Genomic DNA, 19,554 nt, shown 5'->3' with positions numbered 1-19,554 from the left:
GGGTCTGTTGTTGTTGACGAGCATTTGCATGACCGCAATGAACCCAACTTTTGGCCCAGGTCTCGTGCAACCTTCCCACGGGTGCGTCTGATCTCACCTCTTGGTACCGTGCCTGGTCCCCTGTCCCCTAGTCACGATCGAGCAGTTATCGGGTGACTGAGTCATGGTCCTTTCCGCGCATTGTCGTTCCTACGTTCTTGCCACTCACGCACTACATCAGCACTACATCAGCACTACATCAGCACTACGACGACCACTACGGAGACCTTTTTAACATCACCTGAACCGATCAGAGAACGAGCAAGATGTCAGACGCTAGGCTGAGGCGAGTCCAGAAGGAGATCAAGGGTGCGTCCTGCCTCGAGGCTTCGAGCCGTTTCGGCCATGTGCGATCAGTGCTGACGTCGAACTGCAGCGTGTCGCGATGACAAGACGTCGCAGATCTCCATTGAGCGTGAGTTGTAGGATGGCGCGCTCTTCAACTAACTGCAGTCGTCGACGAGAACCCGTTCCACCTCATCGGTGCCTTCCCCGGACCGGTTAGTGCCGCTTCGCTTCGATGACGGTCGTACGAAAGCTGACGACAGTCCGACACGCCATACGAGGGAGGATACTACGAGGTTGACATTGTCATTCCAGATGCCTACCCGTTTGAGCCGGTCAAGATGAAGTTCATTACGTGAGTTGCGATTAGTGTCGTTGAAACTGACTTGCAGGAAGGTGTACCGTATGTCTAGCCCAAGCCTTGCCCGTTGCTTTCAGCTAACCCGCAGACCCGAACATTTCCTCTGCGAGCGTAAGTGCTGAGAAATACGGCTACCTCAGCTAACGTCAGGGTGCCATCTGTCTCGACATCCTGAAGGACAAGTGGTCACCAGTGTTGACGCTCAAGTCGACACTCATCTCGCTGCAATCGCTCCTGTGCTCTCCTGAGCCTAACGACCCTCAGGACGCCGAGGGTGAGCTTCTAAACTGCGAGACATAAGCTGACCCCAGTCGCCAAGCACTTCCTGGCCTCCCGCGACAGCTTCAATGCGACGGCACGACACTGGGCGCAGGCGTACGCGCAGGCCCCGGGGAAGAAGTCGGGCAAGGATGGAGCTGCCAGCGACGCCGAGCTCGCGGGTCTCAGCGAGGAGAGCGTGTCCAAATTCGCCGACATGGGTTTCGAGCGTCCCAAGGTGATCGCGACGCTGAAGCGTCTCAATTACCGGGGTAACAACGTCTCGAACATTAACGAGAACACTGTGAGTACCAGCTTGCCTGCCCATGGACGGAGCTGACAAAACAGGTCATCGAGGAGCTGCTCAAGTAGACAACCCGGTGTCCAGGGGTAGACGTAGACTTTGTACATTTTTGCATGAGAGCATGGGATGAGAGGTGACATACGAGATACAGACGAGTTGGTACATTTATTTCCGGGGAGGGGCGGCTTCGCCACGCTGTGCGGCCGCAGCCTCGAGCGTCTTCTGCGACCGGATCTCAAGCACGCGACGCTTGTTGAAGTAGTCAACCTGGCGTCAGCTTTGACGTCCGGAATAACCAGCAAGGGAAGGAGACGTATCCGCTCCCGGTCGGGTAAGGAGGCCGCACTGGTCCGCAGCCCCAAGATGCAAGACTCACCCAAGACTTTCCACAAGCCCCCTCGTACGCCTTACGGAAGTCCTTGCAGACGCCGGCTTTGTCGCCGAGCTCGCCGTCGTCAGCCTGCATGATGCCGTTCTGGTCCAGACAGGCAAAGTACGCATCGCGGTTCTCCCAGCAGAGCTTGCGCTGCGCGCGCGTCGGCGCCTGTCCCGGCTCGATGCCCTCCTTCTGGCTGCTGCCGCCGAACCAGCCCATGTCGTTGAAGTTGCTGTGATGTGTGCGTTCAGGGAAGAGTTCCGAGAGTGTGCGAAAGCCGACAGTAAGTGCGTCGGTGTGTCGGCGTGCGAGTAGTGAGGTGAGAGCGTGGGGTGTAGCGGAGTGGTAAAGGAGAAGGAAGGGAAGTGGAGGGGTGGCCGGAATCGACGGCGAAAGTCGAGGGACAGAGGAGCGTCATTACGAATGGCAGTGGCCACCGTGGGAAACTGGCGGCCAAGCACTGCCTGGGCGGCGACATGACCTCTTGAGGCACGCGCAGGAGGCCCACACACTCATGCGCTCAAGAGATCTGGGGTTGTCTCGGCGTGCGTTTTCTCGCCCACACCACCAGCAATGTCGACTCTGGCCCCACCGGCGTCGGCGTCGACAACGCCCTCAACACCGTCAACGCTCTCAGCGCCGACACCCCCACAACCCTCTCACAGCAACGTTCCCGAAGTTGTCACCGTGACCTCCACCGCCCTACCCTCAGCCTCCACCGACACCCAGCCGACTCCCTCAGAGCCGCCAACAGATACGAAGGGGAAGAAAACGGCCACGAAACCAATCCTGGAGCTCCTACCCCCGTCACCGACCCATCTGTCGTTCTCCGACCCAGACCCAGACCCAGAGTCCAGCGTCGAGGAGAGTGACGTAGACGCGCCCCGTCCGTCGCCCATTTCGGAGTTGGTCCGGATCTGTGCAGGCGGAGGAGCAGTCGACCGAGCAGAGAGCGTACGGTCTGCACGGATAGAAGTCGAGACGGAGGACGGCACGATTGTGCGCCCCAGCTCACGATTCCTGGGCATAGGCCTCAGCTCTCCGTTCGGGTCACCGAGCTCGCCGTCCAGCACGAGGTCAGCGGGCTCGAGCAGCGGCGGCCTACTCGGATTTGGGAAGGGCGGAGGAGTCTGGAACTCGGGCAACGGCAGTGGATCGGGGACAGGTGGAAGACTATTGCGGCTGGCCTTGCCGTGGAAACGGAAAGACGTCACGGAGCCGATTCGCGTGACGACGAGCCCGACGCCGAGCGCGCGCGATGCCCCCTTCGCGAAGGAGGTGGAAGTGAAGGGATGGCAGATTGTGGGCGGGCGGAACTTTGACGACAAGGCCAGAGTCGGGGCATATGTTGGTGCGTCGGTGACCCTAAGCTCTGGAGAAACTGCTCAGCTGACAACAGTCTACGACATAGAGCTGCAACTCCGGAACGGATCGACCGTCACCATTCTCCGTCGATACACCGAGTTTGTACGGTTACGCAAAGAGCTGCAGGCTGCGTATCCTGTAAGTCTTCTTTCCTGCAGCTGCGAGATGCGAAGAGTTCAGCTGACGCCCAGCACCTCGGCCAAACCATCCCTCCCTTACCGGGCAAGAACCACATGCGCAAGTTCTCGCCCGAATTTCTCGAGGACCGCCGCCCGCGCCTGCAGCGCTTCCTTAGGACGGTGGCGCTGCATCCCGAGATGGGCGCTGGTGGGGCTGAATCCGTGTTTGGGCAGTGGGTGCTGGGATACAAGGACTCGCCGGCCGAGTCGCGGCCGAGCGCGTCGAGTGCCACCACTGACCCGAGAGCCGCGAGCCATGAGTAGTCTGCGGGTTGTGAGGATAGTTGTTTTGGGTGCCAGATCCACTGTTGTAACAGGATATGTACAATATGCCATTTATTATCTACAAGTCTACTGCCCCGTGATGAAGGGGTGGTTCAGCGCCTCGCGAGGCGTGATGCGTCGGAGCGGGTCGAGGGCGAGGCACTTGTCCAGTAGATCGATGAACTGCTGGATCTGCCTCAGCTCAGCCTCGGGCATCTTCATCTGCGCCGAGCTCGAGGGCATGAGGCGGCTCCGGAGGTCGCGAGACGGCTTGTTGATAACAACAGTCTTGACCACGTCGGCACCCGTGATGCGGTCGCGCTCGACACTGATGAAGTTCATGTTCTCGTCAAAGTGATCGTGGCCCAGCGACGCCTTCTTGATTAATCGGTTTGGGATCTTGCCCTTGGTCTCCATCATGCAGAGGAGCATGTGGTTGTTCGACCGACCCGGGAAGAGAATCTTGCCCGTGTACAGCTCGTACAGCGTACAGCCGATCGCCCACATGTCGATGGCCGTGTCGTATGGAAGGCCGAGAACTGAATGTTAGCTCGATATCAGGCGAGGATCAGCTCACTGATTTCGGGGGCACGGTAGAAACGGGACACGAGATACGGCGTGATTTCTCCGGCGGAGACCTCAGCGGCGGTACCGAGGTCGCACACCTTCAGAACAGCCTTGTTCTCGGACACGAGTACGTTGTCAGGCTTGATGTCGGCATGCACAATGTTGCACCGCCGCATGAGCGACAGCGCCAACAGCATCTGGTGTCCGTAAGCGCGAACGGCCTTCATGTTGAGGCCGACGTCCTTGCCGAAACGCTTGATGACGTCGCGAAGGTTCATGCTCATGCTCTCGGTGACGATGCAGAAGTGCCCGCGATGCTCGAACGTGCGGTCCATGCGCACGATGTGCTTCTTGTCTCCTGGGTCCGCATGGTTCAGTAGCTTGAGCACCTGCGCCTCCTTCCGACCGGCGACGTACATGCTCTCCTGCGAACGCATGAGCTTGATCGCGACTTCGCGTCCCACTACGTCTTGGTGCCGCTCCTGGCCGACAGCCTTCAAAACCTTCGCCTTGACGACAGCAGAGAACATGCCCTTGCCAAGCGTCACCGTGATCTGGTATCGTCCATCGTCAAGGATCTCGCCGGGCGTGATGCGGTAGTAGCCCTCAACGTCGTCTACGTTGTCGACGACCTCGAGCGCAGCCGCAGCAGCAGACTTAGGCTTCTTTTCGATGTACTCGATCGCCTCAGTGCCGTTCGCTCCCTTGCGCCGGCGCACCTTGACCTTGCGCTTCTTTTTCGGCGTCTCCTCGTCACCAAACGCAGCAAACATGTCCATCTCCTCATCGTCATCATCCGACACCTCGATCTCAACCTCCTCCCACTCATCCTCCTTCTTCTCGACATCGGCGGGCATCTCCTTGTCGCCACCCTTGGCACGCTCATTATACTCGGCGGCCGAAACGCCGTCCCGGTCGCTCTTTTCGGCACCAGCGGGCTTCGCGAGGTCCTCACCTGCAAACGGCGTCGGCGCCTGAGACGGGTTTACCGTGTTGGGTGACGGCGCATGGGAGCTAGTAGCGAGGTTCTGCATGAGGGGCGTCGCGCCCGTCTCCGTGTTCGTACCGGTGCCCGGCCCGTTACTAGCAGGACTCTGGGCTGCAGAGTGCCGGGCGGGTGATCCCGGGATCGACGGCTTCGGGCCCTCTCCTGCACGGAACTTGGCCAGAAGCGCCTCACGCTTCTTCCTTCGCTCCTCAATGCGCTTCTCCTCGTCCATCTCCTCCTCCGGTTCTGGCTCTGGTTCATCAGCAGCAGGGGCGGGCGGCGGCACAGCGATCTTGACGGGATCGTGTGTGCGCCCCGACTCCTTCTCCTTCACCCGCGGGTCACTTGGGATACTGACCGGCTGACGGGCCGGAGAACGAACCGGCGACTTGATGGGCGAGCGATGGGGACTGAGACGACGAGCGTCGCGCGGCGGCGACTCGATTCTAGATGGTTAGCGACGCAAAGCCTACCTCTAGCGCGACTTACTCTCCCTCCTCCCTCTCATGCGACCTCTGGGGAGTGCGATCGTGCCTGCGGTCATCGCGGCGGTGGTTTCTGCGGCGGTCGTACCCTACGTCTCTGCGCTCTCTGTCGCGGTGTCCGTGGGCATGACGATCGTGACGATCGCGTTCATCTCGCCGGTGACCGTTGCGACTCGACTCGCGGTCTCCATCGCGGTCAGCGAAGTGTGCATCACGCCAATCGCGAGGCCTGTCTCGGCGTTCGTTGCGCTCGTCAAGGTGCGGCGGGGCAGGACGCTTAGTTCCTGAGCTGGGCATGGTGTGAGAACAGTCTGGCACACGGAGAGGGGGAGATTACAGGATGGAGTGGGGTGGGTATGGCTTGGGCAGCTGGGCCGTGTGCTTTACCTGGGTGGGTGCGGCGGTGATGTGCAGCACGAAGGTAAGGTGTTTGTTGAAGGGAAGGAAGGGTTGTGCGAGGATGAAAGGAAGGTAGAGAGAGGTCTCGTGAGTTCGCCGCCAGCTGGAATTGTTATCGTCCGGTAATTGGAACCGTGCGCCGTAGCTGCACCAGCGCAATGGACGGAAGCAAATCCATCGAGTGGAGGTCAGTCCACTCCGTGCCTGGGGAGGGCGATTGTTGACATCGAGGGATCGCGACGGCGACGACGCTCCCTAATTTGGACAACATACTAGAGGACGACGACCATGGCGCCAAAACTCGCCCCCGCCGCCAAGGTGCAGCTGGCTCATGATCTGCGCACGACAGTACGGGAACTGAAAGATCGGGGTCTGCTCGTAGCGGCGAAGTGGTGAGCTGAGCGACCGTCTTCAACAGCTGACAATAGGGCGTCGGAGCTGCTGATGTCGTTGCCGAAGGAGTACCGTTCCGCGCCGTATCTCCCCTTCTCGCCACCTCCACAAGATACGTCCCTAGTCGGTGACTCGCCGGTCGTTCGTCCACGACCAAGTTTCGGGGAGCTGCAGGACAGTCCAGCCGGTTTCGACAGCTTCGACCTGGGTGATGCGCGGCCAGCGATGACAATGGCGGTGGGCGAGGCCGGCCCGTCACGCGCGCGAACACGACACGGCATTGAGATTGAGGAGGAGGAAGACGTCCTGGAGGAGGATGACTTCCAGCTCGCCAAGTCGTACTTTGACATCCACGAGCTGGACCGGGTAGTGCACACGCTGCGCGCGGCGCGGGGAGCACGCTCGCGTTTCCTGCGCAACTATGCCGCCTACCTGAGCGCCGACCGGAAGGCGCAAGAATCCCTCCCTCACTTCCTGGACACGAAACAGGAGCGCCTGGCCCTGTTTCCGGCGCTGACGCAGATCCTCGCCGAGCTGCAGCCCGAAACGGACCCGTACCTCGTCTACCTCCGCGGCCTGGTGCACATGCGGCTGGAGCAGCGCGACGCCGCCGTCGAGTGCTTCGTGACCTCTGTCCGCGCCAAGCCCTACAACTGGAGCTGCTGGAGCCAGCTCGCGCAACTCGTCGATTCGGCTGATACATTCATCGCGCTGAAGGAGCGACTGCCTAGTGGGCCGATGCTCAGTTTCTTCGCCATCACAGTCATGCTGGACCTGCACACGGCTACGGACCTGGTGCTCACCATGATTGGCGAGCTGCAGCAGACCTTCCCCGACAGCGTGCACCTCAAGGCGCAGCGCGCCATGGTGTACTACCACATGCGCGACTTTGCGACGGCGGAAGCCGAGTTCGACGCCGTGCAGGCCGCAGACCCCTTCAGGATGGAAGAGGTTGATATCTACAGCAACATGCTGTACGTCATGGACAAGCGCGCGAAGCTCGGCAAGCTGGCGCACGAGTACGCCGAGCTCGACCGCAACCGGCCAGAGGTCTGCACCCTCATTGGCAACTACTACTCCAGTCGCGCCGACCACACTAAGGCCATCACGTACTTCCGCCGCGCCCTGACGTTCAACCGCGAATACCTGCCCGCGTGGACGCTGATGGGGCACGAATTCGTCGAGCTGAAGAACTCGCACGCCGCCATCGAAGCCTACCGCAAGGCGATCGACGTCAATCCCAAGGACTATCGCGCGTGGTACGGTCTCGGACAGGCGTACGAGCTGCTCGACATGCCAATGTACGCGATCGAGTACTACAACCAGGCGACTTCGCTGCGCCCCTACGACTGTCGAATGTGGACCGCGCTCGCGACGGTATACGAGGGGCTTGGACGGCTCAGCGACGCCATCTCGGCACATACCCGCGCGCTCCTGGGCGCGGACAAGACACAGACACCGACCATCCTCGCCAAGCTCGCCAGCTTGCACACCACCGTCGACGGCGCGCGCGGCATCAGTCCCAGCCCCGACGCGGTCGGGTATCATCGCAAACTCCTCGCGCTGGGCGAGCGGGAGAAGACGAGCATTGTCGAGCTCGCCCCGAGCTATCTGGCGGTGGCGGAGTGGGAGACAGCCACGGACAAGGGCGACTGGACGCTCGCCGCGCAGTACCTGGAGAAGGTCGCTGCTAGCAATGCGCACGAGCGCGATCGGGCCGCCGAACTCCTCCGTGAGCTGAGGGTGAAGGAGGCGCGCATGTAGGGCATGTAGACATGGATGCAGACTTGTACATAGAGCTAGGTTGGGTAGATGCAGTGCATGGACAAGAGCTGAGAGAGTTGTAAAAGTTGCTACAATGAGATGTGTCGCTGGGCTGTACGTTGGAATTCGTACAACTTTTCTCCGTGGTTCGCTTCAGGTTGTTTGATCGGTCTCTCTCCTCCTTCCTTCTCTCTTTTTCTCCTCCGGCAGTGTTACTCGGCAGGCTGGGGCGGCGAGAAGATACGCGTAAAGTCACGCAGCACCTCCTCCTTGTTTCCCTCCTCTCCCGGCTCCGCGATCTGGGGCAGCAGCTCGCGCAGCCTCGCGATAGAGCGCAGCCGGTATCGCCACGAGGTGATGTACTCTGCGCTGGCGGCATTGCTCGAGTTCTGGACGTGCTGGAAGCGGACCGCCATCGAGTGCGCATGGTGAGCCATCTGCCGCACGAGGCTCGGCAGGTTCTTCTTCGACACGAGCTTGTACTCGCCAATAGGGCTGAAGTCGGGAATACCTGGCGCTCGCTGCAGCGTCACCTTGAAGAAGTCCTCGCTGTCGCCGCCCCAGTCGTCCAGGCCGCCGGCCCCGCCGGCTCCGGGAGCGGCGCCGGGCGGAGGCGACGTCGCGCCGCCGAGTCCGGAGGGCCCCATAGGCCCACCCGAACCGTCGGCGACGTCGCGCGTCGCGTACGGCGAAATGACAATGTTGATGAAGTTGAACTGCGTACGCAGCGTGTCGAAGGCATAGTCCTGCCCCGACTCGTTGTACACGATGCGCACGTAGTCGTTGCCGACGAGACGCTTCTTGTTGTTGAACTCGGGGTCGTGCGGCAGGTTCGGCACGAGCGTGACCGTGTGGAAGATGATCTGCGCCAGATCGTCCCACCACGCGTAGGCGTAGGCGCCGTCCGTGTCGTTCACGCGGTCGAGCTTGCCAGTGAATACGTCCATCTGGCCCTTCAGCTTGATCACGCGTCCGAGCCCGGCCATGAAGTCGAGATAAAGCGGCGAGCCATCCGTGTTGCCGAGGATCTCGCGCTCGGTCGTCTGTCCGGGACCGACGTAAAGCACCGCGATAGACTGCGCATTGATGACTGGCGTAGCCTCGATACCGCGCAGAGCACGGTCAAACTTGGGCTCTTTCGGAATGATACGACCGCGAGGAATAGCTGCGGAGCTGTTCGGGTAAGAAGACAGAAGCTGCAGCGCAAGATACGAGGGCTCGATGACGACGTCCTTGCGGCGCTGGGACGGAGTGACACCGGACCAGACGTAGGTCTCGGGCTCCTGGGCGTCAGACTTGGGCTTGACGAGTGCGATGGCGCGCGCGGGGTCGATGTCGCCATCAATCGCCTTCTCGGCGGGCACCTCCGGCTCCTTCTGGGTCGACACGTCTTGGTCCGCGACAGGGTCAATGTTGACGTCGCGCACGAGCTCGCGATTCGCCATGAGCGTCGCAGGAAGCGAGGTCATGTCGGCATTCGCCTCTCCGAGGTCTAACAGCGGTACATTCTCGAGCTTGCACACGACGGCGGTCTGGCCAGTAGCGCGCGTGGTTTGGGTCGTGGCCCAACCCGTGCGCGCGTGAGCCGTGATGGTGATGATGGCGCCGCCGAGCAGCCACGACTGGGAGCGGGGAGGGGTGTCGTTGTCTCCGTTCTGCACCATGACCATCTCGTTCAGGAAAGACGAGGCAGGCTTCGGGTCCGCGTTGCCGTAGGTGTAGCGCGCTAGCCAGTCGAAGCACACCTCAGTGCGCTCGTCGACGGGAGCGCGCTGGCTCTTCGCATGAAGGAGGCCGCGCACCAGCTCGCTGACGTGACGCTGACGCTGCGGGATCTTGAGCGTCAGGAACCATAAGTAGATGGCGTGGTACGCGAGGCCGATCACATGCTGTGAGAGAGTGAACGCATCGCGCGCGCCGCTGAAGTCGACACTCTGATCCGAGCGCGTGTTGTGCTCGGCGATGTAGCCAATAGCGACGGCGAACACCAGCCGGTACTGGTCGTCGGTGAAGTTGCGGTAGAGAGACGAGTTGCCGAGCGCGACGAGGAACTCGAGAATGTGCACAGCAACGGCGGGGGTAGAGAGAATCTGCTGTGTCTTCTGAAGAATAGCGAGCATGTTCTTGGCGACATATCCCTCCAACTCGTGAATACAGATCGTGAGCGCCTGAAGACACGGCTTGGCGAGAAGCGCGTTTCCCTCAAGTCCGGCGACGAGCGACTGCACGAGCGCATCGCACTCCCCGCGGTCGAAGGTAGAGCGGTACGAAATCAGAATCGAGAGAGACTGGTATGCAGCGGAGTTGATGTGCGGGCGCTTGATGAACGAGGGAGTCTGGAAACGGCGCTCCCAGCGATTGTCCGTCTCGAGGATACCCTCGCAGAGCACGCGGAGCAGGCCCTTGACCTCACGCGTCGCACGCGTGCCGTGGAAGAAGTGCTTGTTACCAAGCTGCTGCGGCAGGAACGTGAGCACGTACGAGACGAGCTCCCAGTTCGATTCCCAACGCAGCAGGCCGTTCAGTGCCCGCACGTATTCCGATACGGGCAGCCAGACACCCTCGACGAGCGGCGCGCCCTCCACCATCAGACTGGGGTGGTACGGGTCGTATGTCATCAGTCCTTCGGAAGGCTGGTTGTCGGGCGGCGCTTCGAAGTCGAGCGTCTCCGGCACACACCACAGGGGGTTGTACTGCTGCGAATCGATGCTAGCAGTACGCAGCATGGGCCCAGCAGCCTTGGAGCGAGAGCGCGAACGGGTTGACGGCTGGTCGGGACGCGCTGTACGGCCGCGCTCCTCGTCCGCTCCTCCAGTCGAGGCGCGTCCACCAGCAGGCCCCTGTGAGCGCATGCGTTTGCGCTGCTCCTCCTGCTCCATCGCCTGGCGCACGCTCTCCTCAGTCTCCTTCGTGCGATACAGGATCGACGCAAACGGTGCGACGAAGCGGTTGATGTCACCGCGGAACAGGATACGGTGCTGTCGGTCGGCACGCAGCCGCATAGACCATTGGAGAATCGTGAGACGAGCACGCGGACAGCGAGCGGGCAGCTTTGTGATGCCCGGCGTCTCGGACAGTGGGAACAGGAGACAAATCAGGTCGCGGTAAACAACGATGCAACGCGCAGAGGCCGGTGTGCGGATCGGCCGCTGACCATTGACGCGCGTCTGCGGTGAGGTGAAGGCGAGCCTCGTGAATATCGCAATCAGCGCCTTGACGGCGTGCACACTCTTGCAGTCGGTGTGCTGGTTGCCCTTGCGCGCGGGGATGATCTTCTTGCTCTCCTCACTATCCTTACTATCCCTGCTTTCCTTCTCCTTACTGATATCCTCGTGGGCGACCGAAACGTTGCTGCTCGAGCTCGGGCTCGGCTCACGTGCAGGGGACAGAGTGCGCATGAGCGAGCGGAGACCAGACTCGCGCGGCGCACGGCCTCGAACAGGGTTTAAGGGTGGGCTCGTCATCGGCTCGATTCCGGGCGACAGCGGCGACGTTAAGCGAGACGTGACCGCTTCGCCTCCAAAGACTTCCTTGCACGCCGGCTCGTTTGCAAGCTTCGTGAGCAGCTTGCGGATCGCATCGAAGCTGCCACTCTGCATCTCCTCTTCCATCTGTTGGGTTGGAAGGGCATTCGCGTCCTCCGCTTCAACGTCAACCTGAGCGCGGTTTGCACGCTCGCGCCTACGCTCGTCGTCCTTCTGCATCGTCTCGGAGACCGCAGCACGAACGAGCACCTCGAGGGCATCGTGCAGGAGCTCGTCGTCCGTTTCCTCGGGCAGCCAACGCTCGAAGTACGGCACGATGACCTGCTCAACAAGCTGCTCGCGACTCTCGGGCAAATCCTCGACATACACGTAGACATCGTTGTAGAGCAGATGTGAGACACGCTCGCGCGCAATGGGCAGGTCATTCGAGAGAGCGAACGCCTCAAGCAGCTTCCAGATGTTCTTGATCCATTCCGAAGTGAACGGAAGACACAGGCACTCCCGCTGGTAGTAGTCGATGATAATCGCGCCGGTCTCCTCGTCCAGGTTCGGACCCAGGTCGAGTAACAATTCAATGTACTTCGGATGGTAGAACGAAGGGTCGGACTGCGCCGCCGATTGGCTGGTGTGAAGGCGCGCGTGCAGCTTGCCGACCGCGTGCGGGACTCGGTGCACTAGTGTGCTGAACAGTGACACGAGTGGCACGTTGCCCGTCTTCAGCAAGCCTCGTCCAGAGTCAGGGGCGTTCGCCTGCACGACCGCACGGAGACCGTCAAGAACCTCAGCGGCAGCCTCGCCCTCCGTCCACGCATCGACGTTGCCGGTGGCAGATCCGTCCTCGAGGGCATTCAGGTGAGCCTCAACCAAATGCAAGATCTCCATATCGACCGGGTTCCAGCGCGCCCACACGTCGATCCTATCGTTTCCGGGGTACCGGGCGGTGGACTCGGCGGCGACGAGTGAGGAAGCCAGTGACGAGAACGAGAACGAGCGTGTGCCGAGACGCGCCATGAAGGCGGCATCCTGAATGCAGATGCGGACAATCACAACGGCGCCACGGGTCACCTTGCGCTCAACGTCAATGTTCTTGCGCGCCTCGTTCTTCGTGATGATAAGCCGGCCCTCGAGCGCCTTACGCAGCGCAAGCTCGCCTCGACGTCCACTCTTTGCTCCGAGCATCGTCTGCACAAGCTCCTGCGCGACCAACAGCAGATCCGCGCCCAGCATCGTGTCGTCCTGTCCGAACGCAAAACACAGCAGCTCAAACACGCGGTTGAACAGGTCATCGTTTATCGTCGTCGTCTCGAACAGCATGTGAACTAGCGCGCACATGGCCTTGAACGGCGACTCCCACTTGGGCGGCCGCACAATGGGCGAGCGAGAAGGCGACTTGGACGGCTTGGCGGGGAAGGGCTCCACGCGTCCGACAGTTAAGCTCGAGGTACGTCGGGTTTCGGCGCCCCGGCGGACGGCACTGATGGGCGAGCCGTGCTTTGAGTGGTGGACCGAGGAGTGCGTCGAGCTGGGGCCTTGGGGCGAAGTTGCGCCCTCCGGAGAGGAGGCAGAGATGGTGGCCGTGATGCCGGCCCACAGGTATTTGAGGATCGGTCGGACGACAGCGCTCAGGTCGTTGGGTGCGAAGAGGGGGAGGCGGTTCTGAATGATAGACGAGAGAAGGGCGATGATCTCGCACGCAGCCGTCGCGGGTGATGCACTCTTGATGGGACCAAAGGGTGAGTCGCGACTGTCGTCGAGCACACTGTCGTCCGGCTCCGCACACCATGCCACCCAGTCGGGCTGCAGGTCGATCAGCGTGCGTGTCAGCCAGCCCGCGATGCCGTCCATGCCGTCCATATATTGGCCGTCTCGCGTCAACGCCTTCAGGGCGCCGACTTCAACAAAGATCTGGTTCGTGTGCGTGGGACCCGAACCTGGAGAGTTGGCCGATGGCGCCGTGATAAGTCGGTACAGCGTCACCTTCGTTACGGTTGGCGGGAGATAGGCGGGGGCAGGGTCGAGGGCAGCTTCACGCGGGGGCATAGCGCCAAGCAGTACCGCGAGCAGCCGCATCGCGGCAGTACGCAGGGCGTACTCGCTGTTCGGGGAGCAAAAGTCGATCGCGTAGCCATACAGTTTCCGCGCACCCTCGGCATCGAGCCCCATCTCCTCGAGCGAAGGCGGACTCGAGCCATGGTGGTCAAGCAGAACGTTGGCGAGGTGCACGCTCGTCGACTTTACGAGATCGACGAGCTCTGTGCTTTTCTTTTCCATCGTCTCCATCGACGCCAGTGCCTGGTCAATCTGGAACGGGGCAGACGACCCGGAGGCAGCGGGGCCAGAGATGCCGGGTAAGGGCACGGTGCCTCCGCGTGGAGAGGTGAGTCTTGCGGCGTCCTCATCGAACTGGTCGCTGGTAGTGACGCTCGAGCTGGGAGTCGCTTTTCGTGCATCGACCTGGTTTGAGGTGAGGGCTAAGGAAGACTTGGACGAGGACGACTTGTTGCTGGTGCGGCGCCCAAAGAGGAGGGACGTCAGAGACGTCGCATGACTCTGGGGCCGTTTGTCGGCCATGATAAGGGTGTGTCCACGGTCTCAGAGATGAAGGTGGAGTTTTCGTGTGGTCGGTACTATGTTGACATGCGTTTTGGAGATCGATTTGCGGGACTGGGACGGTCGATGAGAGATGATGTCGAAGTGAGATGGTAGAGTTTATGTGGTTGTGTCTTGATGGATCGTGGATTCGGATTCAGTCACGGCGTGAACGCTGTGTCTACTACGTCAGGTGCGTCATCCGGGTCGCCGATTAGCACTTTTCAACCGGGAATTAGCCTGCGCCGATCGGAATGTAATCGGTCTTAATCAGGCATTAGGATCTTGAATTCGCCACCGAGCCATGCCAAGCTTACGCCTGCCCAGGTGTAATTTTTGCAATCCACAACCTCCACCCACCTCCACCATCAGGAGTCCGAGTTTCTGGCAGCAGGCGACCAGGAGAGCCGTAACTAGCAATCACAACAACACCAACCACACTTCACCTGAACAACCATGCCGAAGCGCTCAAACGTCAGCCTCTTGACAGAGGGCGCGGCCTACATACAGCGCAAGAAGAAGGCTCGCCAGGACCAGGTTGAGGAGATCAAATTCGACGATGAGGCTCGAAGGTAGGTGTCCAGAGAGAGGGAAGACAAGCGACTCCAAGCTTCCTGGAACGTCTGATCGGAAGGCAAGCTAACACGATAGGGAATGGCTGACGGGCTTCTCGAAGAGGAAAAAGCAGCGTGTCGAGGAGCGGAGGAAGCGTGCTAAGGAGCGTGACCACCAGGAGCACCTCGAGGAGCGGAGGAAAGCGCGGCAGGAGCTGAAGGAGCGTGCGGCTCAAAACGTGAAGGATGTGCGTGCGGCGCTGGGTCTGCCGGAACTGCAAGGTATGTTTCCCCTCACTGTTGCGCCTCGTCCTGTTCTGCGGGCTATTCCATCAATCCCGCAGTGATCGTCCCATGTCGCCCAAGCCTTCATGTTTGTGTTATCGGAGCTAACGAGACAGAATCCGACGACGAGTCCGAGGAGGAGCAGGAACAGATCGAGGAGGCGTACTCGGATGACGACCAGGAGGCGCTCGTGACGATCACGGAAGGCTTCGACCCGACCTCCGAGGCGCGCTCATACCACTCTTCCTCTGATGAGGAGGACGAGGAGAAGATGGTGAAGAGGAAGAGCGGTGTCGACCTGCTGCCTGCCTCGTCTAAGCGTGCCGAGGCCAAGGCCAAGTCAAAGGCGAAGGCGAAGGCGGAGAAGGCCGAGGCGAAGAAGAGCCGCAGCATGGAGACGCCCGCTGAGCGCCGACGAGCGAAGGAGTACGAGGCACGCAAGCGCCAGAAGAAGTTTGAGAAGGAACGCGAGCGCAACGGCGGCGAGATTCCGCGGTACTCGAAGAGCAGCAAGGGCAAGCCGGGGAAGAAGGGCGGCAAGCCGACGAAGGGCAAGAGGAAGTAGAGCCTGTTGTACAATATGCTAGAGGGTGCTTAGAGGTGCCGTGCTGAGCATGCTGAGGGTGTTAACTCGCAATCGTGCGCTGATTACCTACTGACAGCTGACGCAGAGGCAACTTCCCTTTTAGATCTTGGGCTCTGTTGAGCATTCGTTCGCGACCTTTGAGCCGTTCAATGCCCAGCCCTTGAGACGTCTCTAGGATCACTGGCTGCAAATGCCTTCCCTCGGCCCTCGGCCTGGCCCTCCATGATCTAAACTTCAGGACAGGTCCAGACGCAAGTTGCATGATTCAACTAACGCCCCGCGCATCAACCACACGTGGAATGTCTCACCTCGACACACACACTACACACGCTAGTTCTTCTTCTCCTTTGCGCCCTAGACATTCGCCCTGCGCGCCCTATACACACCGCCGATCCTTCACTTAACACACCTCCACCCCTCCGTTTCTGTGTGCTCATCAGCGCTCTCGCTCGATCGTTCTTTGTGATCTTTACGATCTCCTTAGCTCAGTTGGTTAGAGTATTCGCTTTACATGGTGAACGCGAAGGGTCGACGGTTCGATCCCGTCAGGGGATATCCTTTTGGAAGTGCTGCTATGCGAAATAGCGATGCAGAAATGCGCTCTTCCGGGCTTGGTGGCCACTTTTTCGAGCTGAGCCGGTGGAGGTGACGCCAGTGCAGATCAACGCTGGTGCGCCGGGCGGCGCCCGTCAGGGTCGTTTCGAATCTGAGCCTGAGTCCCGCCTGCGCCCTCTGCGCCCGTGCGCCCAAGCAAAAGCAGGCTATTTTCGCTAGGCTGCAGGTTTTGATCCCGATCGGTTATCAACGATGACGCGTGGGCGCCGGGCCGCCAGGCGCGTCCTGGTATGCAGCTTGGGTGAGCCTGGCCGTATCTCCGCCACCCTAGCGGCCCAGCGAAAGTCTGGCCACACTAACCGTAGTCCGACTTTTTCTCCATCCGACAACATCACAACAACCCCATTACACTCCTTTTCACCAGCACACGCGCGATGCCTAAATCGAGGAAGTCGCGCGAAGCCTCCGCCGCGTCGGCCGCTACTAGCGACAGCGCCGTCAGCGCCAGCGCCGGAAGCGCGCACAGCTCGCGCTCATCAACGCCGACCGTAACTGTCCAGCAGACGACGGAGCCGGCGAAACACGTCCAGATTGAGACGCCCGATCGCACACCGAATGGAACGCCTCCGCCGACGGGGGAGAGCCGGCTCCGCCAGCGCTTCAAGAGCGTGCGCGAGGAGCTCGGCAAGAGCATGGACGACATCAGCGTCCGTATCCGCAACAAGGGAGACGGCAATTACAAGGTGGGTGGCGTGGCGGGATGAACGCTGACGACAGGTTTTGGCGCCGGGAACACCGTATGACGAGCTTGGTGAGTCACCGAGGGGGCGACGGACTCGGCCGCATGTTCGGCAACGCCTTTGGCGGCCGTGCGCCTGCCCGACGGTCTGCAGCGATAGGAAGCTGACAGGCAGAACTGCACCAGCACCACAAGGGACACAAGCACCACGAGAAGGACGAGCGGGGGTGGAAGAAGTGGTTTGTCGGGCGGCGAGCGTTGTTCCCGATTGCGTTCGTGCTTGGCGCGGCGGCCGTGTGGCTCACGACGGCGCCGGACCTGCTGCCCGCCGACCTGTCCGACGTGTGGCCGATGCTGCAGTCGGACATGCGTGACTTCCTCGGCAACCTGACGATCACGGATGCTGTGCGCAAGAACATCTTCGAGAACCGCGACTTCACGGTCGCCGACGACCTCATTGAAAAATACGGACTGAAGGCGGACCACCCCATCGTGCTCATGCCTGGTATTATTTCGACTGGACTGGAGAGCTGGAGCACAGAACCCGTTGCACGCAGCATGTTCCGCAGCAGGTTGTGGGGCACGTCGACCATGATCCGCACCGTGCTCACGGACAAGGAGAAGTGGACCGAGGCGATCGCGATCGACCTCAAGACCGGCCTCGACCCACCCGGGCACAAGGTGCGCGCAGCGCAGGGGCTCGACGCTGCCTCAGAGTTCATCCAGGGGTATTGGATCTGGCAGAAGATTGTGCAGAACCTGGCTGCGATCGGGTACGACACGTCGACGATGGACATGGCGGCGTATGACTGGCGCGTCGCGTTTTACAATCTGGAGATCCGCGACTTCTTCCTCACGAGACTGAAAGCAAAGATTGAGATCATGCGCCAACAGACGGGCAAGAAGGTCGTGCTGGCCAGCCACTCGATGGGCGGCTCGCTCGCGCTCTACTTCTTCAAATGGGTCGAGGCGGATCCGAAGAAGTGCGGCGGATTCGGCGGCGGCGGCGGCCCGCACTGGGTCGAGGAGAACATTGACTCCTGGATCAACATTGCGGGCACGCTGCTCGGAGTGCCCAAGGCGATGACGGCGTTCCTCTCGGGCGAGATGCGCGACACGGTCGAGATCCACCCGCTCGGATCGTACATGCTGGAAAAGTTCTTCTCGCGCAAGGAACGCGCCAAGCTATTCCGCAACTGGCCCGGCGCGAGCAGCATGTGGATGAAGGGCGGGAACCGGATCTGGGGCAACGACACGTTTGCGCCCGACGACCCGGAGAACACGACGGACACGTTTGGCCGCTTCCTCTCGTTCCGCAACACGACGACGGAGCCGGTCGACAAGGAGCTCACGAGTCAGACCGTCTACCCCAACCTGACTATCGACGACACGGCGCCGTACGTGCTCGAGCACACGAGCACAGACTACCAGCGCATGTACCAGGCCAACTATTCGCATGGGTTCGAGGCAGACACGAAGCAGCTGAAGAAGAACGGCTTCGACCCCGTCAAGTGGTCGAACCCGCTCGAGGTGCAGCTGCCCGACGCGCCGAGCATGAAGATCTACTGTCTCTACGGACACGGCAAGGAGACGGAGCGCTCGTACTGGTACGCCAAGGGCGAGTGGATCGAGGACGAGAACCGCGGCGACGCCGTCGGCAAGGAGGCCATTTGCGAGGCAGACGACGAGGAGTGTCTCCGCACACCGGGCGATTTCCCCATGACGCGCGACCAGTGGATCGACACAGAGGTTACGGACAAGGGAGCCACGCCCGAGGTCCGCTCCGGCGTCAAGTTCAGCGACGGCGACGGCACCATCGCCACCGTCTCGCTCGGCGCCATGTGCGTCAAAGGCTGGAAGGGCAAGACGCCGTGGAACCCGGCGGGCATCGAGGTGATCACGCAGGGTGAGTGTGAGCGAGCGAGCCGATGCAGGCGGCGAGCAGTGCGCGTGTGGCGTGGCGTACAGCGGGCAAGCCTGCACGCCGTAAGCTGCGCGATCAGACTGCAAGCGAGCATTCAGATCTGCACCTCGCCGGAGCCGAGCTAACAAACAGAATACAAGCACCAGCCGGACAGCTTTGACCTCCGTGGCGGTCCTCTGACAGCGGACCACGTCGACATTCTCGGCTCGTCGCCTTTGAACGCGGCCATTCTCGAGATCGCAGCTGGAAGGGGCGACCTCGTCGAGCCGACTATCGGGTCGAACATTACGGACTACGTCGAGCGGATGGACTGGGGAGGAGCCTTCTAAGCGACACTGACAGTGAATGCTGGATCCATTAACATCGAGGATGAGATAGATGGAGGGGGTGGAGGTACAGAGAGGGGGAGGAGGATGAGGAGACCGGCGTAAGCTCGAGAAGTTATCAGAGCCACGCCTGCGCACTGTGCGCACACACATTCACTTTATCATAGACTTCTAGCTTTTCCTTCGGAGTAATGTCATGTCAGCTTTTTGGTGTTGTTGCAATTTGGTGCGGGAGCTGATGGCATACGTCCTTCCTATCTCTCAATAACGTCTGTGCGCCGAGACACTGCCTGTTTGTTTGTTTGCGATTTGCCACTGCTCCGATTGCAGTGTTTGTTTGTGTTGTGTAGGCGGCAACGACCACGGCGGGGTGGGGTTATCGGTGGTGCTCGGCGGGCCAGACGCCACACTTGATTGTTCAATGGACCACGGGACCTGGCGTGTCGACCAGCGGGCGTTACTATATTCCGCTACAGACTTTTCC

The 19,554-nt window shown here is 60.9% G+C and overlaps 8 protein-coding genes and 1 non-coding gene across 9 annotated transcripts; 6 read left to right on the top strand and 3 right to left on the bottom strand.

Annotated features, from left to right (window-relative positions):
- Positions 1–305: 305 nt before the first annotated feature.
- A1Q1_06460 (ubiquitin-conjugating enzyme e2-24 kda) lies at positions 306–1,315 on the top strand (the record flags this gene model as incomplete). Its single annotated transcript, XM_014321574.1, has 9 exons — positions 306–348; positions 416–454; positions 493–539; positions 588–679; positions 717–727; positions 774–796; positions 836–959; positions 997–1,247; positions 1,292–1,315. The coding sequence occupies 9 exons, from the start codon at positions 306–308 to the stop codon at positions 1,313–1,315; spliced, it is 654 nt and encodes a 217-aa protein (XP_014177049.1).
- Positions 1,316–1,412: 97 nt separating this feature from the next.
- A1Q1_06459 (uncharacterized protein) lies at positions 1,413–1,842 on the bottom strand (the record flags this gene model as incomplete). Its single annotated transcript, XM_014321573.1, has 2 exons — positions 1,413–1,496; positions 1,624–1,842. 2 exons carry the CDS (start codon positions 1,840–1,842, stop codon positions 1,413–1,415), a joined length of 303 nt encoding a protein of 100 aa, XP_014177048.1.
- Positions 1,843–2,196: 354 nt separating this feature from the next.
- A1Q1_06458 (PX domain protein) lies at positions 2,197–3,431 on the top strand (the record flags this gene model as incomplete). The annotated part of the gene is made up of 3 exons (XM_014321572.1): positions 2,197–2,974; positions 3,023–3,126; positions 3,180–3,431. The coding sequence occupies 3 exons, from the start codon at positions 2,197–2,199 to the stop codon at positions 3,429–3,431; spliced, it is 1,134 nt and encodes a 377-aa protein (XP_014177047.1).
- Positions 3,432–3,518: 87 nt separating this feature from the next.
- Positions 3,519–5,768, bottom strand: A1Q1_06457 (serine/threonine-protein kinase PRP4-like protein; the record flags this gene model as incomplete). The annotated part of the gene is made up of 3 exons (XM_014321571.1): positions 3,519–3,970; positions 4,009–5,432; positions 5,476–5,768. 3 exons carry the CDS (start codon positions 5,766–5,768, stop codon positions 3,519–3,521), a joined length of 2,169 nt encoding a protein of 722 aa, XP_014177046.1.
- A 390-nt stretch (positions 5,769–6,158) lies between these two features.
- On the top strand, positions 6,159–8,027 carry A1Q1_06456 (Cell division control protein 23; the record flags this gene model as incomplete). Its single annotated transcript, XM_014321570.1, has 2 exons — positions 6,159–6,218; positions 6,330–8,027. 2 exons carry the CDS (start codon positions 6,159–6,161, stop codon positions 8,025–8,027), a joined length of 1,758 nt encoding a protein of 585 aa, XP_014177045.1.
- Positions 8,028–8,239: 212 nt separating this feature from the next.
- A1Q1_06455 (uncharacterized protein) lies at positions 8,240–14,083 on the bottom strand (the record flags this gene model as incomplete). The annotated part of the gene is made up of 1 exon (XM_014321569.1): positions 8,240–14,083. The coding sequence occupies one exon, from the start codon at positions 14,081–14,083 to the stop codon at positions 8,240–8,242; it is 5,844 nt and encodes a 1,947-aa protein (XP_014177044.1).
- A 474-nt stretch (positions 14,084–14,557) lies between these two features.
- A1Q1_06454 (uncharacterized protein) lies at positions 14,558–15,505 on the top strand (the record flags this gene model as incomplete). The annotated part of the gene is made up of 3 exons (XM_014321568.1): positions 14,558–14,673; positions 14,753–14,937; positions 15,000–15,505. The coding sequence occupies 3 exons, from the start codon at positions 14,558–14,560 to the stop codon at positions 15,503–15,505; spliced, it is 807 nt and encodes a 268-aa protein (XP_014177043.1).
- Positions 15,506–16,000: 495 nt separating this feature from the next.
- A1Q1_t447 lies at positions 16,001–16,081 on the top strand. Its single transcript has one exon. It is a non-coding gene; the product is annotated as a tRNA-Val (tRNA).
- Positions 16,082–16,515: 434 nt separating this feature from the next.
- A1Q1_06453 (uncharacterized protein) lies at positions 16,516–19,073 on the top strand (the record flags this gene model as incomplete). The annotated part of the gene is made up of 4 exons (XM_014321567.1): positions 16,516–16,824; positions 17,007–18,726; positions 18,789–18,806; positions 18,877–19,073. 4 exons carry the CDS (start codon positions 16,516–16,518, stop codon positions 19,071–19,073), a joined length of 2,244 nt encoding a protein of 747 aa, XP_014177042.1.
- Between the last annotated feature and the right edge of the window lie 481 nt (positions 19,074–19,554).

The sequence above is a fragment of the Trichosporon asahii genome, assembly GCF_000293215.1.
Source record: "Trichosporon asahii var. asahii CBS 2479 unplaced genomic scaffold scaffold00075, whole genome shotgun sequence".
In the NCBI taxonomy this organism is placed as follows: Eukaryota; Fungi; Basidiomycota; class Tremellomycetes; order Trichosporonales; family Trichosporonaceae; genus Trichosporon; species Trichosporon asahii.
This window is presented reverse-complemented; position numbering and strand designations above follow the sequence as displayed.